The following is a 27414-nucleotide window of genomic DNA, read 5'->3' as shown; positions in this document are numbered from 1 at the left end:
TCAGGCATCCTCTGCGGAGAAAGAAACAGAGCTAACGTTTCAGGTCGATGACCCTTCGTCAGAACTGGAAGAAACTGGAGAACTCCCTTCCTAACAGCGCTGTGGGAGAACCGTCACCACACGGACTGCAGCGGTTCAAGGCGGCGGCTCACCACCACCTTCTCAAGGGCGATTAGGGATGGGCAATAAATGCCGGCCTCGCCAGCGACGCCCACATCCCATGAACGAATGAAAAAAAAAAAACCCCTGTCAGCTCATTCCCCCTCAGCCAGCTACACTGAAGGTTCCCTGGGAATAGGTTTCACTGGATTCCTGGGCAGGGGTGGCCTGTCCCTTTAAAGAGCTCCGCCATGGAGAGGCCGTTTGCCGTCACGTGATCAGAGCGGGCTCAAACCCCCCCCCCCCGCGCGCGCGGGCCTGACGTCGACGCCGAGCGTGCGGCGACCTGACGTCACGCGTCAACTGGAAAGGGGGCAGTCGGTGCGAAAAGATGGCGGCGAATTTCAAGGACGTTAACGGCCGCGGCATCGTCTTCGAGCAACAACGTCACTCCCCGCTGTGTCGCGAGTTCACCGTCATCTCCCCGAAGCTGTCGCTCCGCTCGGTGATCGTTCACACCGCCGCCGTCTGGCTCGCCGCCTACGCCGTCTTTTACGGCACTCAGGTGGGGGAGGGAGGGAGGCGGCAAGCCCGCCCGCTCGCTCGCTCGCTGATTGGCTGAGCAAAGCTCAGTGACGTGTTACTTCTTGTCGTAGGCGGGTGGGACGCCGGCTGGCGATTGGTCAGCAGCCGCGTCAGTCAGCCCTGCGCCACGCCCCTTCAATCAAGGCGGGGCTTTCACACATTCAGGTGGCCCTGGCACCTGGTGGAAGGGTAGAAGGTGGGCAGAGGCCCTGGCACCTGGTGGAAGGGTAGACGGTGGGCAGAGGCCCTGGCACCTGGTGGAAGGGTAGAAGGTGGGCAGAGGCCCTGGCACCTGGTGGAAGGGTAGACGGTGGGCAGAGGCCCTGGCAACTGGTGGAAGGGTAGAAGGTGGGCAGAGGCCCTGGCACCTGGTGGAAGGGTAGACGGTGGGCAGAGGCCCTGGCAACTGGTGGAAGGGTAGAAGGTGGGCAGAGGCCCTGGCCCCTGGTGGAAGGGTAGACGGTGGGCAGTGGCCCTGGCCCCTGGTGGAAGGGTAGAAGGTGGGCAGAGGCCCTGGCACCTGGTGGAAGGGTAGACGGTGGGCAGAGGCCCTGGCACCTGGTGGAAGGGTAGAAGGTGGGCAGAGGCCCTGGCACCTGGTGGAAGGGTAGACGGTGGGCAGAGGCCCTGGCCCTGGCCCCGGCCCCTGGTGGAAGGGTAGAAGGTGGGCAGTGGCCTGGCCCCTGGTGGAAGGGTAGAAGGTGGGCAGAGGCCTGGCCCCTGGTGGAAGGGTAGAAGGTGGGCAGAGGCCCTGGCACCTGGTGGAAGGGTAGACGGTGGGCAGAGGCCCTGGCCCTGGCCCCGGCCCCTGGTGGAAGGGTAGAAGGTGGGCAGAGGCCCTGGCCCCTGGTGGAAGGGTAGAAGGTGGGCAGAGGCCTGGCCCCTGGTGGAAGGGTAGAAGGTGGGCAGTGGCCTGGCCCCTGGTGGAAGGGTAGAAGGTGGGCAGTGGCCTGGCCCCTGGTGGAAGGGTAGAAGGTGGGCAGAGGCCTGGCCCCTGGTGGAAGGGTAGAAGGTGGGCAGAGGCCCTGGCCCCTGGTGGAAGGGTAGAAGGTGGGCAGTGGCCTGGCCCCTGGTGGAAGGGTAGAAGGTGGGCAGAGGCCCTGGCCCCTGGTGGAAGGGTAGAAGGTGGGCAGTGGCCTGGCCCCTGGTGGAAGGGTAGACGGTGGGCAGAGGCCCTGGCACCTGGTGGAAGGGTAGACGGTGGGCAGAGGCCCTGGCACCTGGTGGAAGGGTAGAAGGTGGGCAGTGGCCTGGCACCTGGTGGAAGGGTAGAAGGTGGGCAGAGGCCCTGGCACCTGGTGGAAGGGTAGAAGGTGGGCAGTGGCCTGGCACCTGGTGGAAGGGTAGAAGGTGGGCAGAGGCCTGGCACCTGGTGGAAGGGTAGAAGGTGGGCAGAGGCCCTGGCCCCGGCCCCTGGTGGAAGGGTAGAAGGTGGGCAGTGGCCTGGCACCTGGTGGAAGGGTAGAAGGTGGGCAGAGGCCTGGCACCTGGTGGAAGGGTAGAAGGTGGGCAGTGGCCTGGCCCCTGGTGGAAGGGTAGAAGGTGGGCAGAGGCCTGGCACCTGGTGGAAGGGTAGAAGGTGGGCAGAGGCCTGGCCCCTGGTGGAAGGGTAGAAGGTGGGCAGTGGCCTGGCCCCTGGTGGAAGGGTAGAAGGTGGGCAGAGGCCTGGCCCCTGGTGGAAGGGTAGAAGTTGGGCAGAGGCCTGGCACCTGGTGGAAGGGTAGAAGATGGGCAATGGCCTGGCACCTGGTGGAAGGGTAGCAGGTGGGCAGAGGCCTGGCACCTGGTGGAAGGGTAGAAGGTGGGCAGAGGCCTGGCCCCTGGTGGAAGGGTAGAAGGTGGGCAGTGGCCTGGCCCCTGGTGGAAGGGTAGAAGGTGGGCAGAGGCCTGTGGTGGAAGGGTAGAAGGTGGGCAATGGCCTGGCCCCTGCTGGAAGGGTAGAAGGTGGGCAGTGGCCTGGCACCTGGTGGAAGGGTAGAAGGTGGGCAGAGGCCTGGCACCTGGTGGAAGGGTAGAAGGTGGGCAGAGACCTGGCACCTGGTGGAAGGGTAGAAGGTGGGCAGAGGCCTGGCCCCTGGTGGAAGGGTAGAAGGTGGGCAGAGGCCTGGCCCCTGGTGGAAGGGTAGAAGGTGGGCAGAGGCCTGGCCCCTGGTGGAAGGGTAGAAGGTGGGCAGAGGCCTGGCACCTGGTGGAAGGGTAGAAGGTGGGCAGAGGCCTGGCACCTGGTGGAAGGGTAGAAGGTGGGCAGAGACCTGGCACCTGGTGGAAGGGTAGAAGGTGGGCAGAGGCCTGGCCCCTGGTGGAAGGGTAGAAGGTGGGCAGAGGCCTGGCCCCTGGTGGAAGGGTAGAAGGTGGGCAGAGGCCTGGCCCCTGGTGGAAGGGTAGAAGGTGGGCAGAGGCCTGGTCCCTGGTGGAAGGGTAGAAGATGGGCAATGGCCTGGCCCCTGGTGGAAGGGTAGAAGGTGGGCAATGGCCTGGCCCCTGGTGGAAGGGTAGAAGGTGGGCAGTGGCCTGGCACCTGGTGGAAGTGTAGCAGGTGGGCAGAGGCCTGGCCCCTGGTGGAAGGGTAGAAGGTGGGCAGCGGCCTGGCACCTGGTGGAAGTGTAGCAGGTGGGCAGAGGCCTGGCCCCTGGTGGAAGGGTAGAAGGTGGGCAGAGGCCTGGCACCTGGTGGAAGTGTAGCAGGTGGGCAGAGGCCTGGCCCCTGGTGGAAGGGTAGAAGGTGGGCAGTGGCCTGGCACCTGGTGGAAGTGTAGCAGGTGGGCAGAGGCCTGGCCCCTGGTGGAAGGGTAGAAGGTGGGCAGTGGCCTGGCACCTGGTGGAAGGGTAGCAGGTGGGCAGAGGCCCTGGTCCCTGGTGGAAGGGTAGAAGGTGGGCAGTGGCCTGGCCCCTGGTGGAAGGGTAGCAGGTGGGCAGAGGCCTGGCCCCTGGTGGAAGGGTAGAAGGTGGGCAGTGGCCTGGCCCCTGGTGGAAGGGTAGAAGGTGGGCAGTGGCCTGGCCCCTGGTGGAAGGGTAGCAGGTGGGCAGAGGCCCTGGTCCCTGGTGGAAGGGTAGAAGGTGGGCAGAGGCCCTGGTCCCTGGTGGAAGGGTAGAAGGTGGGCAGTGGCCTGGCCCCTGGTGGAAGGGTAGAAGGTGGGCAATGGCCTGGCACCTGGTGGAAGGGTAGAAGGTGGGCAGTGGCCTGGCCCCTGGTGGAAGGGTAGAAGGTGGACAGAGGCCTGGCCCCTGGTGGAAGGGTAGAAGATGGGCAGAGGCCTGGCACCTGGTGGAAGGGTAGAAGATGGGCAGAGGCCTGGCCCCTGGTGGAAGGGTAGAAGGTGGGCAGTGGCCTGGCCCCTGGTGGAAGGGTAGCAGGTGGGCAGAGGCCCTGGTCCCTGGTGGAAGGGTAGAAGGTGGGCAGTGGCCTGGCCCCTGGTGGAAGGGTAGAAGGTGGGCAATGGCCTGGCACCTGGTGGAAGGGTAGAAGGTGGACAGAGGCCTGGCCCCTGGTGGAAGGGTAGAAGATGGGCAGAGGCCTGGCACCTGGTGGAAGGGTCGAAGATGGGCAGAGGCCTGGCCCCTGGTGGAAGGGTAGAAGGTGGGCAGTGGCCTGGCACCTGGTGGAAGGGTAGAAGGTGGGCAATGGCCTGGCACCTGGTGGAAGGGTAGAAGGTGGGCAGTGGCCTGGCCCCTGGTGGAAGGGTAGAAGGTGGACAGAGGCCTGGCCCCTGGTGGAAGGGTAGAAGATGGGCAGAGGCCTGGCACCTGGTGGAAGGGTAGAAGATGGGCAGAGGCCTGGCCCCTGGTGGAAGGGTAGAAGGTGGGCAGTGGCCTGGCACCTGGTGGAAGGGTAGAAGGTGGGCAATGGCCTGGCACCTGGTGGAAGGGTAGAAGGTGGGCAGAGGCCTGGCACCTGGTGGAAGGGTAGAAGATGGGCAGAGGCCTGGCCCCTGGTGGAAGGGTAGAAGGTGGGCAGAGGCCTGGCCCCTGGTGGAAGGGTAGAAGATGGGCAATGGCCTGGCCCCTGGTGGAAGGGTAGAAGATGGGCAGAGGCCTGGCCCCTGGTGGAAGGGTAGAAGGTGGGCAGTGGCCTGGCACCTGGTGGAAGGGTAGAAGGTGGGCAGTGGCCTGGCACCTGGTGGAAGGGTAACAGGTGGGCAATGGCCTGGCCCCTGGTGGAAGGGTAGAAGGTGGGCAGAGGCCTGGCACCTGGTGGAAGGGTAGAAGATGGGCAGAGGCCTGGCCCCTGGTGGAAGGGTAGAAGGTGGGCAGAGGCCTGGCCCCTGGTGGAAGGGTAGAAGATGGGCAATGGCCTGGCCCCTGGTGGAAGGGTAGAAGATGGGCAGAGGCCTGGCCCCTGGTGGAAGGGTAGAAGATGGGCAGAGGCCTGGTCCCTGGTGGAAGGGTAGAAGATGGGCAGAGGCCTGGCCCCTGGTGGAAGGGTAGAAGATGGGCAGAGGCCTGGTCCCTGGTGGAAGGGTAGAAGATGGGCAGAGGCCTGGTCCCTGGTGGAAGGGTAGAAGATGGGCAATGGCCTGGCCCCTGGTGGAAGGGTAACGTGGTAAAAATCCTAACTATGAGATTTTCAGCTTTATGCTTGAGCCAAAGCACAGACTTGGTTAAAGAAGCAAGTTACCTTCTTTCCTTTTCATGATTCTCTTCTCTCGTAATTATTCTTTTCCGTTTCTCTTTTTACTCTTTCTTACTTCACAACCCATCTGGCCATTAGATTTCTGTCTGATTGGACCGTATATTTTAATAGAGGACTTTCTGCAGCACCTGCCCCATCTCCATAGCACTCTCCAGCAAGAGAAATGCAGAGAATCCTTACATATGTAAGATCGTGATCCTGAGGTGAGAGAATGGCAGATTGCAATCCCTTGCTTAAGTTGCCTGGGAGAGATGGACCACCAAGGTACAAGTGTAAATACTGTCATGGGCTTACAATGCAGGCTGAAATGGAGTTCAGGTTGGATTTATGAACAGGTTGTAGAAACTGAACTGAGATTTGATATTGGGAATTGTTTCTTGCAGAATACTTCAGTGCTCTCAGCTGCCATCATTGTGACTCTCCTTGGGATGATACTGCACCTCCATTTGTTTAAAATTGATCAGGAATCGTTGCTGATTATTGGTTCGGTTGGACTCCAGATGAACACCTTGTATGCCTCGGGCAGAGAGAGCGTGAGCTTCATCGAGATGAAGAAGGTGAAGGATATTGTGATCAACGAAGCCATTTATATGGTGAGTGAGGCGGAGAGTAACGATTCCTAAATTTACCGACACTCTCCGCTGTAGAGAAATTACAAATACAGCATCTGAAAGCGAGATACTGGTTAACGTTTGAGTGAAGTCTTCATCAGAACTGGTTAGTACTGGTGAAGAATTACACCAGAAAGTTTAACACTTTCTTTAGCCTGTCTTTATAATTGCTATAAACAGCCCACTTGAAATTAAGCAATCTCTGTCGTATTTTAAGACTGAGATAGGACAGGATGGGAATGTGCATTTATTTAGTGCCTTTCACAACCTCAGTTCTTCACAGCCGATTAAGCACTTTTTGAAGTGAAGTCACTATTATAATGTAAGAAACGCAGCATCCAATTTGCACTCAGCAAGGCCTCACAAACAGCAATGAGACAAATGACCAGATCATATGTTTTAGGTATAGAAAATGCTGGAAACAGTCAGCAGGTCAGGCTCGAGCTGGAGAAAGAAACAGAGTTAACGTGACCTCTCATCAGAGCAGGAAGAATTGCATCGTGTAACATTGAGTCTACAGCATGGAAACAGGCCATTCGGCCCAAATGGTCTCTGCCGGTGTTTATGCTCCACACGAGCCTCCTCCCTCCCTACTTCATCTAATCCTATCAGCATATCCTTCTATTCCTTTCGTGGGCTTATTTAGCTTCTCCTTAAATGTATCTACGCTATTTGCCTCAACTGCTCCTTGTGGTAGAGTGTTCCCCATTCTAACTGCTCTCTGGATAAAAAAAGTTTCTCCTTCATTTCCTATTATTCGTGACTATCTTTTTTTTATGACCTCTAGTTTTGGACTCCCTCACAAGTGGAAACATTTTCTCTACATTTATCCTAACAAACCCTTTCATTAAAGATCTCCACCAGGTCACCCCTCAGCCTTCTCTTTTCTAGAGAAAAGAGCCCCAGCCTGTTTAGTCTTTCCTGATCAGTATATCCTCCCAGTTCTGGTATCATCCTTGTGAATCTTTTTTGCACCTTCTCCAATGCCTCTATATCCTTTTTGTAATATGGAGACCAGAACTGTGCGCAGTACTCCAAGTGTGATCAACCAAGGTTCTATACAAGTTTAACATAACTTCTCTGCTTTTCAATTCTGTCCCTCTAGAAATGAACCCCATTGCTTGGATTGCTTTTTTTATGGCCATATTAACCTGCGTCGCTACTTTTAGGGATTTGCGCTTCAGTACCCCGAGATCCCTTTGCTCCTCTACCCCATTTGGAGGGTGTAGCTTCAGCTACTTACAATCTATATCAATGACTTAGATGAGGGAACCGAGTGTAATGTATCCATGTTTGCTGATGACACAAAGCTAGGTGGGAAAGTAAGCTGTAAGGATGTCACAAAGAGGCTGCAAAGGGATATAGACAGGTTAAATGGGTGGGCGAGAAGGTTGCAGATGGAGTATAATGTGGGGAAATGTGAAATTATCCTCTTTGGTAGGAAGAATAGAAAAGCAGACATTTTTAAAAGGCGAGTGACTAAGAAATGTTGGTAGTCAGAGGGATTTGGGTGTCCTTGTACACGAATCACAGAAAGTTAACATGCAGGTACAGCAAGCAATTAGGAAGGCAAATGGTATGTTGGCCTTTATTGCAACAGGGTTGGAGTACAAGAGTAAGGAGGTCTTGCTGCAATTATATAGGGCTCTGGTGAGACCACACTTGGAGTACAGTGTACAGTTTTGGTCTCCTTTCCTAAGGAAGGATATTCTTGCCTTAGACGGGGTGCAACGAAGGTTCACTAGATAGGACAACCCTCTCATCCCAGGAATCTATGAGGAGAGATTGTGTAGAATGGGTCTATATTCTCTGGAGTTTAGAAGAATGAGAAGTGAAATCATTGAAATGTATAAAATTCTTAGAGGGCTTGACCGGGTAAATGCTGAGAGGCTGTTTCCCCTGGCTCGACAGTTTAGAACTAGGGATCATAGACTCAAGTTAAGGGGTCGGCCATTTAGGACTGAGGTGAGGAAAAATGTCTTCACTCAGAGGGTTGTGAATCTTTGGAATTCCCTACCCCAGAGGGCTGTGGATGCTCAGTCGTTGAGAATATTCAAAACTGAGATCGATAGATTTTTGGACACTGAGGGAATCAAGGGATATGGGGATAGGGCAGGAAAGTGGAATTGAGGTCGAAGATCAGCCACGATCTTATTGAATGGCGGAGCAGGCTCAAGGGACCTTGTGGCCTACTCCTGCTCCTATTTCCTATGTTCTTATTTTAACTTATTATCAAAGCAATATGTGGCCTCCTTATTCTTCCTACCAAAATGCACCACCTCACACTTATCTATATTGAAATTCCCATTTGCCAATTACACACCCATTCTGCAAGTTGATTAATGTCTTCTTGCATTTTGATGTAATCTTTCTTTGTATTAACTACACCCCCCAATTTGGTGTCGTCTGCAAATTTTGAAATTGTATTTCCGATTCCCAAGTCCAAATCGTTGATGTAAATTGTGAACAACAGTGGTCCCAGCACTGATCCCTGTGGAACACCACTTCCCTCTTGTCAGTCTGAGTAGTTACCCTTAACCCCCTACTCTCCATTTTCTGTTTTGTAACCAGCTTGTTATCCATTCTGTTACCTGAGCCCTGACTCCACATGCTCTGACCTTTATCATGAGTCTACAATGCAGTACCTTATCGAAGGCCTTTTGAAAATCCAAATGTATTAATTCTACTACATTACCCTTGTCTGCTCTTTCTGTTACTTATTCAAAGAATTCACTAAGGCTGGTCAAGCACGACCTTCCCTTCTGAAATCCGTGCTGACTGCTCTTTATTATATTTTCATTTTCTAGATGTTTTTCAATTACATCTTTGAGTAAAGATTGTATTATCTTTCCTACCACTGAGGTTAAGCTAACTGGTCTATAGTTCCCTGGACTTGTTCTAATTCCCTTTTTAAATATAGAAATAACATTAACTGTCCTCCAGTCCTCTGGCAGTATTCCCTTTTCTAATGAATTTTTATATATATGTAATTGTGCCTTTGCTATCTCTTCCCTAACTTTTAATATGCACGGTTGCAACCCAGACCAGGGGTTTTAAAATCTCTAAGTTTGATTACGTTATTAGTTATCTCCCCCCTTTCTATCTTAAATGTTTTTATATCTTTTTTTAACTCTTCTTCTGATGTCATACCCACCTTGTTAAGGTATATACAGAGGCAAAGTAACCATTCAATATTTCTGCCATTTCGCTGTCATTACCTGTGAGTTTATCACAGTCGGTGGTGAAGGGAGTGAATGTTTAGGGTGGTGGATGGGGTGCCAATCAAGCGGGCTGCTTTGTCCTGGATGGTGTTGAGCTTCTTGAGCATTGTTGGAGCTGCACTCATCCAGGCAAGTGGAGAGTATTCCATCACTCTCCTGACTTGTGCCTTGTAGATGGTGGAAATGCTTTTGGGAGTCAGGAGGTGAGTCACTCGCCGCAGAATACTCAGCTTCTGACCTACTCTTGTAGCCATAGTATTAACGTGGCTGGTCCAGTTAAGTTTCTGGTCAACGGTGACCCCCAGGATGTCGATGGTGGGAGATTCGGCGATGGTAATGCCGTTGAATGTCAAGGGGTGGTGGTTAGACTCTCTCTCGTTGGAGCTGGTCATTGCCTGGCAATTGTCTGGCGCGAATGTTACTTGCCACTTATCAGCCCAAGCTTGGATGTTGTCCAGGTCTTGCTGCATGCGGGCACGGACTGCTTCATTATCTGAAGGGTTGTGAATGGAACTGAACACTCTGCAATCATCAGCGAACATCCCCACTTCTGACCTTATGATGGAGGGAAGGTCATTGATGAAGCAGCTGAAGATGGTTGGGCCTAGGACACTGCCCTGAAGAACTCCTGCAGCAGTGTCCTGGGGCTGAGATGATTGGCCTCCAACAACCACTACCATCTTCCTTTGTGCTAGGTATGACCCCAGCCACTGGAGAGCTTCCCCCCTGATTCCCATTGACTTCAATTTTACTAGGGCTCCTTGGTGCCACCTTGGTCAAATGCTGCCTTGATGTCAAGGGCAGTCACTCTCACCTCACCTCTGGAATTCAGTTCTTTTGTCCATGTTTGGACCAAAGCTGTAATGAGGTCTGGAGCCGAGTGATCCTGGCGGAACCCAAACTGAGCAATGGTTACAGCAGAACCATTACCAGCACCCGCTGTCTGAGAAAATGTGGGTGCTGATTTCGATCTAAAATTGTTGAATTCATTGTTGAGGCCAGAAGGCTGTAATGTGCCTAATTGAAAGATGAGGTGCTGTTCCTCGAGCTTGCGTTACTGTGACTACTCAACTCACCACGCAGGGCCAGCAGAGATAGGAAATTCCCATTCCTCCAGCCTTGGATAAATTCCTGGCTCTGGCTCGGGCTCTGTACTTGCTAAATCTCTAACTTCTTCCGGTTTTGATGAAAGGTCATCGACCTGAAACGTTAACTCTGTTTCTCTCTCCAAAGATGCTGCCTGACCTGCTGAGTGTTTTTCAGCATTTTCTGTTTTTATTTCAGATTTCCAGCATCCGCAGTATTTTGCTTTTGACTCTGTTTTAGTGATGTTGGGTGAGGAATAAATATTGGCCAGGACACCGGGGAGAACTCCCCTGCTCTTCTTCGAACAGTGGGATCTTTTACATTCACCTGAGAGGGCAGACAGGGCCTCGGTTTAACGTCTCAACCTAAAGACGGCGCCTCCGACAGTGCAGCACTCCCTCAGCACTGCACTGGAGTGTCAGCTTGGATTATGTGGTCAAATCTTTGGAGCGGGACTCGAACGCATGATCTTCTGACTCAGAGGCGAGAGTACCATCTACTGAGCCACAGGATGGAACTTTAGGATCTAAAGTTGGGCCGAATGGCCTTCCTCATCTGTAATTATCTTGTGGTCCCCATTCTCTGTCATGCCTCTAGGTGGTTCCATGATAGGATTTCCCATTGTATCAGCTGCCCATGATACTGCCCATACAGTCTGTCACCTGTGTACCCATTGACACTTGCCATCCATTGCATTGTGCCAGGTCTGATGCTAGCATGGCACCATTAGCCTGAAATCTCAAAAGTGGCAACCTACCCCTAATCAGCATTTTAAAATGATAGAAACGATGAAAGATGTCATCTGGAATAAACAAAGGATGACAAAATTGAAATGATTTCCCAAATCTGACACAGTAAAATATGACGATAATTTACACTATTAATTGAGGATAAAATATAGAAATGATAATTAATGAAATATTACACAGCAGAACACAACTGGTCAGTCTTCTAACGTAACTCAGTAAAATGTTAAAATGATTAATAATTGAGTACAGTTTAGTATGTATAAAAATTAATGTAATGCATATGAATGGAAAATATAAAAATTATATTTAAATTTATTGAATATCTTTGAAAATTTTAAAATGAGACATGAAAGATGATATGAATAAATATTGAAATTATAAAAATGATTATATAAGGTGATGAAGAATGTATACATTTAAAAAAAAATGTAAATCATAAAAATGATTAAATGAATTAATAGTTCTTAATTGATAAAGACTGGGGAGAGGCTAAATAAGTGGAAGGGAGGGCTCTGGAGGCTAAAGCTGATATGTAGCAGGAGATGACAGATGGGGCTGGGGGAAGGCAGGAAGTGAAAGTCTTATCACAGTTTCAGAAAGGGAACAGAATGAAGTGTAGGAGGTGAAAAGTAGATTAAAAAAAACCCCCACAAACAGGTAAAAGGTTAGCAGAGTTTGATGATAGATCATTTTAAGAGAGTGATAAAAGAGAAAGCATTTAAAAATGTGAAAATGGAAGGAAGGAAGCAATGATTGTTCTGGGGGGGAAAAAGCACAAGGGAATTGGATAAATACTTGAAAAGAACAAATTTGCACGGCCATGGAGAAAGAGCAGGGGGGAAGTGGGACTAATTGGACAGCTCTTTCAAAGAGCCGGCACAGGCATGATGGGTCCAATGGCCTCCTCCTGTGCTGTAAGATTCTAAAATAGTGCAGATGCTGAATTAAAAACAGAAAATGCTAGGAACATTCAGCAGGATCCGTGGAAGAGAAACCTAGGGCCCGATTTTACCAGGGGTGCGGGTTCCCGGCGGGTGGGCCAGCGGGCGCGTTTTCAACGTGCCCGGTGAAATTAGTGGGTTGCCTGCGTGATCGTAGCAGGCAATCCACTAATTGGAGTCACTTACCTGCTCCTCCGGGTTCCGCGCTGCTGATCTGCGCGTTGGTCGGGCTGCGCATGCGCAGTAAGATCTCTCAGCTGGAGGCGCTCCATTTAAAGGGGCAGTCCTCCACTGACAGATGCTGCCACAAACAGCAATAATTACAGCATGGAGCAGCCCAGGGGGAAGGCTGCTCCCAGTTTAATGATGCCTCACCCCAGGTATCATTAGATGGGGTGAGGAGGAGGGGGAGGACAGAGATCTTCCACCCGGCGGGCGGGAGGAAGTGGCCTGCCTCTGCCACCAAGAAGGCCTGGCTTGAGGTGGCAGAGGAGGTCACCAGCGCAACCAACATATCGCCCACCTGCATACAGTGCAGGAGGCGCTCCAATGACCTCAGTAGGTCAGCCACAGTGAGAACACGTAGTCTTTCCCCTACACTCCGTCTGCCACATCACCGCCCCCACCCCACATCTCCTTCGGCACTGCCAACACTACTCTGACACATCACCCCTCATACCCACTCAAACCCCATCCTCATCTTACCTGCACCTACTCACCTCGCCAGTACTCACCCCGCCACTACCGCGCAACCCAATCCTCATACAATCTCATGGCTCTATCCCATACTCACCCTCTCGTGCATCTCTCTCACGGCCAGCCTCACTCAACCTGCCACCACCTGTGCTGCAGCCACAGGGCATGCATCACATATGTGCAGGAGGCAGCGTAAGGCAAACGTGTCGTGAGCATGAAGGGGATGCACAAGGGTGTTTGAGGGTTTGTCATGGGTGTTACCTATATTGAATATCAGAACAACCCACAGCACACATTATATTGGCTCCACTACTGCCATGTCTTCGTGAATCCTGTCTGTTTTGGGCAATAATGCCCGCTCCTGGGTATCACTATGAGGACCCACCACTGATGCCACCCATTGTGTCAATGCAGAGTGGGTGTAGGTGTATTTGCAGTGCTCTTCTGCGCAGACGACTGAGAGACAGTGGCGATGTCCCCGGTTGCACCCTGGAAGGCTGCGGAGGAGAAGTTCGTGTGGGCAGTGGTGACTGTGACAGCGACAGGTAGGAGGATGGTGCATCGGCCAGCCGGGCGCAGCTCGGCATGAAAGAGGCTGCAGATGTCCATGGCTACGTGGCGAGTGACTCTGAGCCTCCGTGTGCACTGCTGCTCAGAGAGGTCCAGGAGGCTGAGCCTCGGTCTGTGGAACCTGTGGTGAGGGTAGTGCCCTCTGCGACGCATCTCTCTCTGCGGTAGCCCTCCCTGCTGCTGTACAGGTGGATGTGTCACAGCACTCTGTTGTGGAGCTCCACGTGTCAGAGGTGGACGGCGTGGATGGCAAGGCTGGTGAGGCTGGTGATGCTGTTCGCCCTCCGAGGAGGTCATGACTGCAGCTACGGCGGCCCCCATCCGCAAGATGTACATGTGAGGGGGTCCGCAAGGTAGGTACATGTCTCTGGACCCCGGGGTAAGTGTGCAGGTTGGTGACTTTGACCATCAGGAGGAGGGTGGTGGAGGCCAAACTTTGTCCCAAGTGACAGAGTGGCCTCCTGCAATGGCTGAGGGTCTCCCCCCTCCCCCCCAACCTGTCAAATGGACCTTTGCAGCTGCCACAGGCTGACAGCTGCAACACGTCCATTCGACCTGGGAGTGTTTCCCCCAGTGTGTGAAACAGTCCCATGTTTCTCCAAAATCACACACAGTCCCTTAATCAGGTCAGTCAATGACCTGAACAAGCAAAGGAAATACACTCAAGTGGCATCCCGCTGGCTTTAATTGCCTGCGGGATTCCCACCAGCGGGGGCTGCGCGCGCACGCCGGCGCGTCAGCGGGGAACCCAGAAGTGGGCGGGATCGAGGCGCGATCCGGTCCCGCTCCTCCATTTCGGAATTTTCGAGGCCCCCCCGCCGAGAACGCACCCGACAGCGGGTGCTAAAATCGGGCCCATAGTGTTAACGTTTCAGGTCCGTGACCTCTCACTACAACTGAGTGATTATTCTGAACTTGCTGTTCCCGGGAGGGAGGTTGGAATTCCAGCAGTGTCCTTGAGCCGTGAAGTCGCTGAGCCTGATCAGTGGGTGGGGAAACCGGAGGTTCAGAAGCTCCCTCTAGCGGCAGAAGTGGTGCAGCTGGCGTGACAGCTAGTACTGGGAAATCCTGTCGCTGAACTACCGAGAGGCATGGCAGAGAATGGGGATCACAAGGTGATTACAGATGAGGAAGGCCATTCATCCAGAGAGATCCCAACGCTCCCTCTCCCATTTCAGTATCAAATTGTTTCTTAAAAGAGTCCAGGGTTTTTGCCTCATCCAGGAATTCTATTCCATGCATTGATCGCTCACTGCGTATAAAAGAATTTGATGATATCGGTCCTAAACTTACCTTTTATTAATTTTACCCTCTGTCCTCCTCTTGCAATTTAACTTGAAGTAATATTCCGGGTTAACCTTTTCTATTCCCTTAACTATCTTATATGCCTATATGGTCATCTGTCAGACGCTCCTTTCCATGCCCAACCGTGGTCACTTTCACGTTGGAAAACCTATAGGAGATGGTTGCCCATGTCTGAAATGGAGCGGAGACACATTTGTAACATATAGGTTTATTGGGGGTTTATGTAAACAAGTTCTATCTGATGTTTTGGCCTGGATTCGGGCCTCTGCCTATGAAAGGCCATGGGAAGCGTCACCCAGATCTCTGCCGGTCCTACTTTTGGCCAGACATTCGAAGTTGTGAGCTCCTGCCCAGGCTGATGTGCTTGCCTCTCTTTTTTTTGTCCTCCTTCTCTGACTGGGGGATGTCACAGCCTTTAGTGATCCTCCTTCCCCACCCACCCCCCTCCCCCAAAGCCCCAGATCTGAACAGAATGGTGATCAAATTTGCATCCTCCTACTCTCGAATGTTAGTGGCCTAGTGTCCAGTAGCACTGCATCAGTGAAAAATGAACTTAACTGTTTAAAAAAGGTCATTATTATTTTTAACAACTGCCCGGGGCTCAGAGAGCTGTACAGACAGCATAGTTAATTCCCTGGTCATTGCTGAGTTAGCTGATTTAACCCAGGCCAGTAGTAGTGACCATGCCTCGATTAGGAAGGGAAGAGTCAGCCAGCATTTTAGCTCATGATTGACATCCAGTGAGTGTGTGTTGGCATTCGGTGATTAGACTTGACTGTGATGCCTCCACAGGTGAATAGAATGCCAACAACCACTGTCGAGGCTCACAGGTGAATAATGGCAACTTGGACAAGGTCCAGCCTTAGTCCAAAAATGGACAAAAGAGCTGAATTTCTGAAGTGAGGTGAGAGTGACTGCCTGTGACATCAAGTTCGCGTTCTACAGAGTGTGGCACCAAGGAGCCCTAGTAAAACTGAAGTTAATGGGGATCGGGGGAAAACTCTCCAGTGGCTGGAGTCATACTGAGCACAAAGGAAGATGGTTGTGATTGTTGGAGGCCAATTATCTCAGCCTCAGGACATCACTGCAGGAGTTCCCCAGGGCAGTGTCCTTGGCCCAACCATCTTCAGCTGCTTCATCAATGACCTTCCCTCCATCATAAGGTCAGAAATGGGGATGTTAGCTGATGATTGCACAGTGTTCAGTTCCATTCGCAACCCCTCAGATAATGAAGCAGTCCGTGCCCACATGCAGCAAGACCTGGACAACATCCAGGCTTGGACTGATATCTGGAGCAAATGTTATTTGCCACATAAGTGCCAGGCAATGACCATCTCCAAGAGAGAGTCTAACCACCTCCCCTTGACATTCAACGGCATTACCATCACCGAATCCCCCACCATCAACATTCTGGGGGTCACCATTGACCAGAAACTTAACTGGACCAGCCACATAAATGCCGTGGCTACTAGAGCAGGTCAGAGGCTGGGTATTCTGCGGCGAGTGACTCACCTCCAGACTCCCCAACGCCTCTCCTACAAGGTACGAGTCAGGAATGTGATGGAATACTGCCCACTTGCCTGGATGGGTGCAGCTCCAACAACTGTAGGCGCACCTTCACCACACGGCTGCAGCAGTTCAAGAAGAAGGCTCACCACCATTTTCTAAAGGACAACTGGGCCATGAATGCTGGCTTTGCCAGCGACGCCCATATCCCAAGGATGAAATAAAAAAAAACAAGTCTCATTGGGTTTGAGAGTGGATGGGACAAAATTGGTGAGAAGTGACGAAGCCTATTGTTTAAGATCCTTTGTTTCTTCTTACTTGCAGCAGAAGGTTATCTATTACCTGTGCATACTACTGAACGAACCAGGAAACCCCAGGGGAGTGTCGGCGGTGGTACCAGTGTTCCAGGTGATTCACAGTGAGATAATTGGTTGTGAGTGATTGTGAATGATGCCTCCTTCTCCCCACCACCCCCTCCCACTGCACTATCATGAGCCACAATACTTGGAATTGGCTCTGTAACAAATTCAAAACACACTCTTCAGTGCTGATTTGCCTGTGAGGTATTTCCCCGTTCCTCCTCGCTCCTGCTGGGGTACAGTTGGACGAGGAGCTGACATCTCTCCCGCTCCTTACTCAAGTGCCCAGTCTTTGTGTGTAAACCCAGAGAGCAAGCGTCTGTGGGCGGCTGAACCGTGAAGGGCATTGCAGCCAAGCCTCATCCAACCCTCACCCAGCGAGGTGGGTGGTTGCTGGGTAGCGAACAAGAGTTTTTTTTTTATTATTCGTTCATGGGATGTGGGCATCGCTGGCGAGGTCGGCATTTATTGCCCATCCCTAATTGCCCTTGAGAAGGTGGTGGTGAGCCGCCTTCTTGAACCGCTGCAATCTGTGTGGTGAAGGTTCTCCCACAGTGCTGCTATGAAGGGAGTTCCAGGATTTTGACCCAGCGATGATGAAGGAACGGCGATATATTTCCAAGTCAGGATGGTGTGTGACTTGGAGTGGAACGTGCAGGTGGTGTTGTTCCCATGTACCTGCTGCCCTTGTCCTTCTAGGTGGTAGAGGGCGCGGGTTTGGGAGGTGCTGTCGAAGAAGCCTTGGCGAGTTGCTGCAGTGCATCCTGTGGATGGTACACACTGCAGCCACGGTGCGCCGGTGGTGAAGGGAGTGAATGTTTAGGGTGGTGGATGGGGTGCCAATCAAGTGGGCTGCTTTGTCTTGGATGGTGTTGAGCTTCTTGAGTGTTGTTGGAGCTGCACTCATCCAGGCAAATGTAGAGTATTCCATCACACTCCTGACTTGTGCCTTGTAGATGGTGGAAAGGCTTTGGGGAGTCAGGAGGTGAGTCACTCGCCACAGAATACCCAGCCTCTGACCTGCTCTTGTAGCCACAGTATTTATATGGCTGGTCCAGTTAAGTTTCTGGTCAATGGTGACCCCCAGGATGTTGATGGTGGGGAATTTGGTGATGGTAATGCCATTGAATGTCAAGGGGAGGTGGTTAGATACACTCTTGTTGGAGATGGTCATTGCCTGGCACTTGTCTGGCGCGAATGTTAATTGCCGCTTATCAGCCCAAGCCTGGATGTTGTCCAGGTCTTGCTGCATGCAGGCTCGGACTGCTTCATTATTTGAGGGGTTGCGAATGGAACTGAACACTGCAATCATCAGCGAACATCCCCATTTCTGACCTTATGATGGAGGGAAGGTCATTGATGAAGCAGCTGAAGATGGTTGGGCCTAGGACACTGCCCTGAGGAACTCCTGCAGCAATGCCCTGGGGCTGAGATGATTGGCCTCCAACAACCACTACCATCTTCCTTTGTGCTTGGTATGACTCCAGCCACTGGAGAGTTTTCCCCCTGATTCCCATTGACTTCAATTTCACTAGGGCTCCTTGGTACCACACTCGGTCAAATGCTGCCTTGATGTCAAGGGCAGTCACTCTCACCTCACCTCTGAAATTCAGCTCTTTTGTCCATGTTTGGACCAAGGCTGTAATGAGGTCTGGAGCCGAGTGGTCCTGGCGGAACCCAAACTGAGCATAGGTGAGCAGGTTATTGGTGAGTAAGTGCCGCTTGATAGCACTGTCGACGACACCTTCCATCACTTTGCTGATGATTGAGAGTCGACTGATGGGGCGGTAATTGTCCGGATTGGATTTGTCCTGCTTTTTGTGGACAGGACATACCTGGGCAATTTTCCACATTGTCGGGTAGACTCCAGTGTTGTAGCTGTACTGGAACAGCTTGGCTAGAGGTGCGGCTAGTTCTGGAGCACAAGTCTTCAGCACTACAGCCGGGATGTTGTCGGGGCCCGTAGTCTTTGCTGTACCCAGTGCACTCAGCCGTTCCTTGATATCACGTGGAGTGAATCGAATTGGCTGAAGACTGGCTTCTGTGATGGTGGGGATATCGGGAGGAGGCCAAGATGGATCGTCCACTCGGCACTTCTGGCTGAAGATGGTTGCAAACGCTTCAGCCTTGTCTTTTGCACTCATGTGCTGGACTCCGCCATCATTGAGGATGGGGATGATGACAGAACCTCCTCCTCCCGATAGTTATTTAATTGTCCACCACCATTCACGACTGGATGTGGCAGGACTTTGATCTGATCCGTTGGTTGTGGAATCACTTAGCTCTGTCTATAGCATGTTGCTTCCGCTGTTTAACATGCATGTAGTCCTGAGTTGTAGCTTCACCAGGTTGACACCTCATTTTTAGGTGCCGCTCCTGGCATGCTCTTCCACACTCTTCATTGAACCAGGGTTGATCCCCTGGCTTGTTGGTAATGGTAGAGTGAGGAATATGCCGGGCCATGAGGTTACAGATTGTGTTGGAATACAATTCTGCTGCTGATGGCCCACACCGCCTTATGGATGCCCAGTTTTGAGCTGCTGGATCTGTTCTGAATCTATCCCATTTAGCACGGTGGTAGTGCCACACAACACGTTGGATGATGTTCTCAGTGCGAAGACGGGACTTGGTCTCCACAACGACTGTGTGGTGGTCACTCCTACCAATACTGTCATGGACAGATGCATTTGCAACAAGTAGATTGGTGAGGACGAGGTCAAGTAAGTTTTTCCCTTGTGTTGGTTCGCTTACCACCTGCCGCAGGCCCAGTCTGGCAGCTATGTCCTTCAGGACTCGGCCAGCTCGGTCAGTAGTGGTGCTACCGAGCCACTCTTGGTGATGGACATTGAAGTCCCCCACCCAGAGTACATTCTGTGCCCTTGCTACCCTCAGTGCTTCCTCCAAGTGGTGTTCAACATGAGGAGGACTGATTCATCAGCTGAGGGAGGGCGGTCGGTGGTAATCAGCAGGAGGTTTCCTTGCCCATGTTTGACCTGATGCCATGAGATTTCATGGGGTCCGGAGTCAATGTTGAGGACTCCCAGGGCCACTCCCTCCTGACTGTATATCACTGTACCGCCACCTCTGGTCGGTCTGTCCTGCCGGTAGGACAGGACATACCCAGGGATGGTGATGAGAGTCTGGGACGTTGGCTGAAAGGTATGATTCTGTGAGTATGGCTATGTCAGGCTGTTGCTTGACTAGTCTGAGGGACAGCTCTCCCAACTTTGGCACAAGTCCCCAGATATTAGTGAGGAGGACTTTGCAGGGTCGACTGGGCCTGGTTTGCCTTTGTCGTGTCCTGTGCCTAGTGGTCCGATGCCGGGAACAAGAGTGGGGAGCTCTGTTTGATTTCCTCCTCTCCCATCCTGTCCTTGTGCACTAAAACCACTTGCAGCCCTAGCTGTGGCCACACCGCCCAATTGGTCATTATCATCTGCGCGCCTTGCAGACAAATGTTGGCAGGCTATCCCCTCGAAAGAAGAAAGACTTGTATTTATATCGTGCCTTTCTTGACCTCAGGACGTCGCAAAGCGCTTTACAGTCAATGAAGTACTTTTGAAGCGTAGACGCTGTTGTGATGTAGTAAATGCAGCAGCCAATTTGTGCACAGCAAGATCCCACCAACAACAATGAGACAATGACCAGATCATCCGTTTTAGGTGTTGGTTGAGGGATAAATATTGGTCAGGACGCCAGGGAGAACTCCCCTGATCTTCGAATAATGGCTGTGGGATCTTTTACATCCACCTAAGAGGGCAGACGGGGCCTTGGTTTAAAATCTCATCCGAAAGATGGCACCTCCGACAGTGCAGCACTCCCTCAATATTGCACTGGAGTGTCAGCCTATTTTGGGCTCAAGTCTCTGGAGTGGGACTTGAACCCACGCCCTTCTGACTTTGAAGCATGAGACATTATAGCTGAGGCCAATCCTGTCCTCACCCAGCTCGTCTGAGATACACTCAGCACAGAACAAGAGTCAAACCTGGGACCTTGTGGACTGTATGGCTCAGTACCACACCAGGTGGTGCATCGGAAGAGCTGACGTTACATTTCTGATCCTTTTCTTTACTACTGAGGAAGACCGTCATGATTTAGTAATATATGTGGGAAGAGAGGGCCAGCGTGAATGGTGGGGGAAGGGAATCAAAGAAGAGTTCCAGCTTGAAATGGTGTGGGGAACAGGGAGTCAGGTTAAATAGGGATGGGAGGGATTGGCAGTTGGTCAGGTTTTGCTGATGTTCTAAGTTCACAAATATGTTCGTCTACTTGTACATGCTTTCTCCCTCATCCAGTTGGTGATCTTGCTTTTTATCTCTCTCAGTATGGCCTGTTTGATCTCTCTTTCTCTCTCTCTTTCTCACTGGGCTGTTGGTGATCTCTTTTTCTTTCTCTCTCTATTCCTTTCTCTCTCTCTTTCTCTACAGCTTGGTTGGTAATCTTTCTTTCATCACTCACTCTTTCTCTCTCATTTTCTCTCTCTCTCTAACCTAATTGGTGATTTCTCTCTTTATTTCTATCCTTGTTGCGGCATGGGCGGACACGTGGCAGATGAAATTTAACGCAGAAAAATGCAAAGTGATACATTTCAGTAGGAAGAACGAGGAGAGGCATATAAACTAAAGGGCACAACTGTATAAGGGGTACAGGAACAGAGAGACCTGGGGGTATATGTGCACAAATCGTTGAAGGTGGCAGGTCAGGTTGAGAAAGCAGTTAAAAAAGCATATGGGATCCTGGGCTTTATAAATAGAGGCATAGACTATAAAAGTATGGAAGTCATGATGAACCTTTATAAAACACTGGTTCGGCCACAACTGGAGTATTGTGTCCAGTTCTAGCCACCGCACTTTGGGAAAGTTGTGAAGGCCTTAGAGAGGGTGCAGAAGAAATTTACTAGAATGATTCCAGGGATGAGGGACTTTAGTTACGTGGATAGACTGGAGAAGCTGGGGTTGTTTTCCTTAGAACAGAGATGGTTGCGAGGAGATTTGATAGAGGTATTCAAAATCATGAAGGGTCTAGACAGAGTAGATAGAGAGAAACTGTTCCCATTGGCGGAAAGGTCAAGAACCACAGGGCATAGATTTAAGGTGATTGGCAAAAGAACCAAAGGTGATATGAGGATAAACGTTTTTACACAGCGAGTGGTTAGGATCTGGAATGCACTGCCCGAGGGGGTGGTGGAGGCAGATTCAATCATGGCCTTCAAAAGGGAACTGGATAAGTACTTGAAAGGAAATAATTTGCAGGGCTACGGGGATAGGGCGGGGGAGTGGGACTAGCTGGATTGCTCTTGCGTAGAGCCGGCGCGGACTCGATGGGCCGAATGGCCTCCTTCCGTGCTGTAACCTTTCTATGATTCTATTGTATGGAGTCAGCTGAGGACCATAGCCAATGGAATATGAACTATGAACTACAGTCTGCGTTCTGAGTACCACAATTGTGACCTCTGTCAGCTTAGTAAAGATTAGTTTTGACAGGGAAGGACTTGCAAGTTGTGTAGGGAAATGATAACTGGCTGGCATGTGCTAGCAAAGCTGAAACCGTGTCTAATAACAAGGCAAAGGTTCACTTGAGGGACGGGCAGGCAGTGTGATTCCCTCTCGTTCGATGAGTGCAGCTAGCAGCCACGAGGAGGGCTTTGGGGAGGGGAAGGAAGTCCTTGAGTTTTTAATGACGCTCCTCTTTCTACTTCAAGAGTGCCAAACCACGTCTGGACTGTTTATCCCAGGTGTACAGAAGTTGCCAGGAAATCCTACAACAGACACAGGCTGAACAGTGAACTATTTTCAGTCAAGTAACGGCCTCGTTCTTTCAGGTAATGTGCACCCCCTTCTCTCCTGTACTGTTGTCAGTTGACACTTGGGGGACGGGCTGCGTTGAAATGATTACATGGGATAATTTATCTCGCTCGATAAACCTGACCACCATCAATTCTCCTGTGTTACCTGCACCAATTTGCCCTAAAGTAAGGTTCCTTTCTTTCAAGAAGTTTGGGTGAAGAGCCAATGGTCCACAGTGCAGGAAACCATCAAAGGTTCAAAAAGAGTAAGCGAGAAGAGGAGGTGAATGAAGAAATAATGACACCAGGCTTGAGCCTTAAAAGCCTATAGATTGTAGGAGGAGCAAAGGGCTTCTTCAATTTTGAGCTAATGGCAAAGAATGAGTTGGAGATGGTGCACCAAGGCTTGATTGAACCCTCCTGAGGATATGTGGGAGGAGGAAAATTGTGTATATTCAGAGATTAAAAGGAATAGAAAATGGTTGAGAGGTGTAATGATCACACAACTGTATAAATTCCTCTTTACCACCACAAAACTTCTCCTCCACCCTCCGTCATTTATGATACTAAGTGTGAGGAGCTTGTGGCTTTTTTGTTTTAAAATGCATGCTTTCTGCATAGTTATTTCTGTCTCCTACTTTCCTCCTACCCCTCTCTCCTCCAGTCCTTTCCCAAGCTTGGCCTCCGCCCTCCTGTAGCTTCTCTCCCTCTCAAATTCATTTCCATGAAGCCCACCAACTGCTCTCCTGATCCCCTTCTGACCCAGCTCTTTGTTACTCAACCTACCTGTCTGGGCCTCATTTTTGCCATTGTCGTCCACCTCTCCCTATTCTCTGGCATTGGCCCGCCCCTTTCAAAACTTCTGTCACCACACCCTTTCCTACAAAACGCACCCAATCCCTCCATTATCTTTATATCCAATCTACTCTTCTCTCCACCCCTCTGCTCTCTCATCACTTTCCGTTCAAGTCTCTGCAATGTGACTTCCAACCAGATGCACCACCGAGGCGGCCCTGCTCAAAGTCACCAGTGATCTCCTAAGTCGACCGTGGGTTCTCCTCAACCTTTCTCAACCTCTCTGCTGTCTTCAACGTTGTTGACCACTCCAACTTTCCTCCACTGCCTCTCTTCTGCGGTCCATCTCTGCAGCACCATGCTCTTGTGCCTCCACTCATGCCTGTCCCATTGCAGTCACTACATCTCAAAACATTTTCTCTTGTCCCCCTGTCGCCATCTTCATTGTGGCCCAAGCCTCCATCCTTGATTTCCCCCCCCCCCCCTCCTATTTATGCTACTGCTTGATGAGATCATGGAGTCAACTTCCACACGTATGCTGACACCAAACTCTTTTTCTCTTTCACCAACTCCAAGGCCCATGCTACCCTCTGCTGCTGAAATTCTAATCGGCGACTTAACTATTTCAAGGATTTACTTCAAATCTTCTTGGCAGCATCCACGCTGCATCCATCATGAAGTGCAGTTAGTCCATAGTCCATCCCCTCTCCTGCACACTTGGCCTTGCCAAAACGCCACCTGTTCCCTGTGATAAAGTGAATCGACTTCAAGGTCCTCATCTCCTCCAAATCCCTCCACAACCTTCCCCCACTGTTGCCTGTTCTCTGCTTCACCATCAGAGTCCTTGCACCATGCACGCTGAAACGTTCCACCAAAATCCATCTCTTTGACCATACCTTTGGTCTGCTACTGACCAGATTCCCTGCTTTTCTTGCCGGCCTTCCACCCCCTCAAATTGTAAGTGCTCTGAGGTTTTCTATTATGTGAGGATTATTATGTAAGTAGACAGAAAAAAAATAAACTCAGAGATTGGAGGTGGGAGGATAGTTTGTCAGATGACCAGTTTTGCCTTATATCCTGTCCAACAGTACGAGAGAAGAGCTGGAAGAGCCTGTAATGTAGGAAACCCTGCAGCCAATTTGCGCACAGCAAGCTCCCACAAGCAATGAGATAATGACCAGGTAATTTTTTTTTAAGTTGACGGATAGTGGGGAGAACTCCCCTGCTTGTCTTCGAAATAATGCTGTCGGATCTTTTATGTCTGAGATTGGTTTAACGTCTCATCTCAAAGACGGCACCTTTGACAGTGCAACACTCTGTCACCGGAATGTCAGCCTGGATTTTATGCTCAAGTCCGTGGAGTGGGACTTGAACCCACGACCTTCTGACTCAGAGGTGAGAGTGCTACCAACTGAGCCAGGGCTGGTTTTCTACTATACTCTATATGTGCTTCCCTGATGGCCTTTTGAGTAAAAATATTAACTAATGTAACACCAAGACACAGACCAGAAGATCCCTGGTTCAATTCTGAATTAGCTGATTTCAGCCATGACAGTAAATGAGCTAGGGAGCGGCAGGGGTTGGGGGAGCACAAATTCCTGCTCTGGATTGCTATCCGATGGAAAATGCACGTGAACAGATGTCGAGAGAGGATAAGATTGGGCTTGACCGTGATGCCTTCTGAAGTCGAATAGCCGACCAACCCTTGATATCTAGGCTAACACATGAAGGATGGCCTCTTGGTGGAGATCCCTAAGGGCAGCTGACGCTCACAGAACTCTGCCCCAGCCAGAGGCATCACCTTCAGGAGAGGAGGGGAGAAAATTGGCCGAAAAAAACCTGACTTTTGTGAGGATTCCAGGGTATTGGAGTGTAACATGTGGAGCCAACGTTCCAGGTGAGCACTGTGCCAGAGAGACTTCTCTGCAAGAGAATGACATGGAATTTTCTCTTTCAGACGGAGACTTGGATCGATTGCTCAAGCTGATGAAATTTGGCTTCAAAGAACGCTTTTTTTGAATTGGTGTCTAAACTAACCAGCACCACACCAAAGGACTCCTCTGCAACCAACTGTGGCAACAAGGCTTTGAAGAAGAGGGCGCTTGCCACTACTCTCATTAGTCGAGGAGATGGGCCCACCAGATAGGAGCACGCATCAGGTCACCATCAATTGGTATTACTGTTCATTTGAAATTACATCTTTGTTGTTGAGACACTTCATAAAGGACATTGGTGTATTCTCAACATGGGCAATATAATTAAGCACAAAGCTTTGGACGTAGAACAGTTGAATGAGCAACAGGCCGAAGGTTCTTTGTCACAGTGGCAGTAATAAAGGAAGAACTTGCATTTATATAGTGCCTTTCACAACCTCAGGACGTCCCAAAGCGCTTTACAGCCAATGAAGTACTTTTTGAAGTGCAGTCACTGTTGTAATGTAGGAAACGTGGCAGCCAATTTGCTCACAGCAAGCTCCCAATGAGATAAATGCTCAGATAGTCTGTTTTAGTGATGTTGGTTGAGTGATAAATATTGGCTACGACTCCCCTGCTCTTCTTCGAAATAGTACCATGGAATCCTTTACTTCCACCTGAGAGGGCAGACGGGGCCTCGGTTTTACAGCTCAACTGAAAGACGGCACCTCCAACAGTGGAGCACTCCCTCAGTACTGCACTGGAGTGTCAGCCTGGATTATATGCTCAAATCTCTGGAGTGGGATTTGAACTCGCGACCTTCTGACTCAGGTGAGAGTGCTACCACTGAGCCAACACCTAACGCTGGTAATAACCAGCGACAGGATTTCTTTCTGGAGACCTGTGCCTAATGCCCCATCTAATGGTGCCCGGATCCTCGGTTTGTATTGTGTTATAAATTATTGTAGGGCTGATTGTGCTACTGATGCAATGTTTGGGGGGGGGCGGGGGCGGGGGGCGGGGGGCTCAGTTTTGAGGTTGATTCTCTGTGTGTTTATATGGGGCCATTGGTGGGCCAGCGAGTGAGGATTAAAGGCTAATGGGCTACTAACCTCAGCCTGTCCTGCTGCCTGTATCTTGTGGTCGCTGAGACCAAGAAGCATCCAGGTTGTACTGAGAGGCCACGGTCTGGAACTTAGTGTGTGATGCTGCTGGTAGTCTAATGCTCTGCAATATTGGCTTCTCTAGTGGGCTGGAGGGTACGACAGGCACTGGATGCGACTGCAGGAGTTCAGCGTGTATAAAGAGGAAACCAAGCGCTCAATTTCATCCAGAGCGCTGAAGCCAGTTTGTTTCCTGACTCCCAGGCAGCAGTATACTCAAGTGATGAGCTCCGTTTTATTTTTGAAGTGAAATGAAGAACCTGGACATTCTCAAACAGCTCACCTTAATTCTGTGTAAATCAGCCAGACTTTACTCATCAATAAATGTTTAGTCTAAAATCCAAAGTGTCGCCTGCTTGCCACTGGGAAGTGCTGAAGCTGAATGGACTCAAACTGTAAATGATGGCAGGAAGAGGGTCACTGTAGGGGTGATTGGGGTCACGATGCGGACGAGGGGGTCACAATGTGGGGGGATGGGGCATCACGATGCGGACAAAGGGGTCATGATGTGGGCGGCGGTGGCGGTCACCATATGGGCGGTGGGGTTCACAATGTGGGTAACCGGAGTCATGCTACTGACAGCAGGGTCACGGTACGCAGAGCAGGTGGTCACAATATGGGGGTGGGAGGGTCAATATAGGGGGTGGGGGGGGCACCAGTATATGGGGGCAGGAATGTCTAGCAGTGAGCTGCTCTCATAGGGAGCCCCCTGTCATGCACTCCTTTGAGCGTGACTGCCCAATGCCAGTGCTGAATCTCCCCTTTTATTGGCTATCATGCTCAGTGATGCCCAGTGTGGGCAATAGCAGTGGCAGAGAGATACAGGAGAAGCTGCCTTTGAATTGGAAGAAAACTATTCAGGCTCCGAAACCTATTACGTATCTCGAACTTTGTGTGACTGTGTTCGGCTCAAAATGCAGAATTAAATAGTGATATTTCTTGATATGTGTTTAAAAAAAAAAGGGAGCTTTACCCTGCAGCTAACTGCTCTAAACGAGTGCTTGCTGTTGTCAGTGGGTGTCTGAAATGGAACAATTCGAATCGATGAGTTTGCTGCAAAACTCAAGTGTGACCATAATGGGTTATAGAATCATAGGAATTGCTGAATGAAAAAAGACAACGGTCTATCTAGTTCACCTTCTAACATCCGTAGTCCTGTGATACAATGATAATGGAGTTGTTGATTGATAGAGATTAATTGCTCTGATTAATCAGTCTACAACAGACCCAGACATGAGGTGAGATAAACCTTAGGAACTATAGGCCCAAAGTCACCTATTCCTCCCAAGCCTACTACACTTACCACGTGTCATGACTCATATGTCTCGATTTAATTTAATTACTCAAAACGACTAGTGTCATGAAATGTTTTATGCAGAATGAGAGAGTGCGTAGATGGTT

The 27414-nt window shown here is 50.8% G+C and overlaps 1 protein-coding gene across 9 annotated transcripts; it reads left to right on the top strand.

Annotated features, from left to right (window-relative positions):
• Positions 1-441: 441 nt before the first annotated feature.
• On the top strand, positions 442-26352 carry pigh (phosphatidylinositol glycan anchor biosynthesis, class H). 9 transcript variants are annotated; one of them, XR_010964158.1, is made up of 6 exons: positions 442-664; positions 5697-5906; positions 16323-16406; positions 22059-22178; positions 24895-25110; positions 26099-26185. XR_010964158.1 is itself a non-coding variant. In XM_067991211.1 (5 exons), the coding sequence occupies exons 1-4, from the start codon at positions 491-493 to the stop codon at positions 22140-22142; spliced, it is 549 nt and encodes a 182-aa protein (XP_067847312.1). In that variant the 5' UTR covers positions 442-490; the 3' UTR covers positions 22143-22178; positions 24895-26188. The 9 variants fall into 9 exon arrangements, 6 of the variants coding, with proteins under 6 accessions (XP_067847312.1, XP_067847310.1, XP_067847311.1 ...); XR_010964159.1 differs by having other exon boundaries at positions 24895-25096; positions 26099-26184; XR_010964157.1 differs by having other exon boundaries at positions 24895-25681; positions 26099-26183.
• The last annotated feature ends 1062 nt before the right edge of the window (positions 26353-27414 follow it).

This window comes from Heptranchias perlo, chromosome 10, assembly GCF_035084215.1.
Source record: "Heptranchias perlo isolate sHepPer1 chromosome 10, sHepPer1.hap1, whole genome shotgun sequence".
Classification (NCBI taxonomy): Eukaryota; Metazoa; Chordata; class Chondrichthyes; order Hexanchiformes; family Hexanchidae; genus Heptranchias; species Heptranchias perlo.
This window is presented reverse-complemented; position numbering and strand designations above follow the sequence as displayed.

Excerpts from the sequence above, each read along its gene's own strand:
- pigh (XM_067991207.1), top strand. The coding sequence starts at position 491 with ATGGCGGCGAATTTCAAGGACGTTAACGGCCGCGGCATCGTCTTCGAG. Across the intron at positions 665-5,696 it reads CCGTCTTTTACGGCACTCAG|AATACTTCAGTGCTCTCAGC; the intron begins GTGGGGGAGGGA and ends TGTTTCTTGCAG. Across the intron at positions 5,907-16,322 it reads TCAACGAAGCCATTTATATG|CAGAAGGTTATCTATTACCT; the intron begins GTGAGTGAGGCG and ends TCTTACTTGCAG.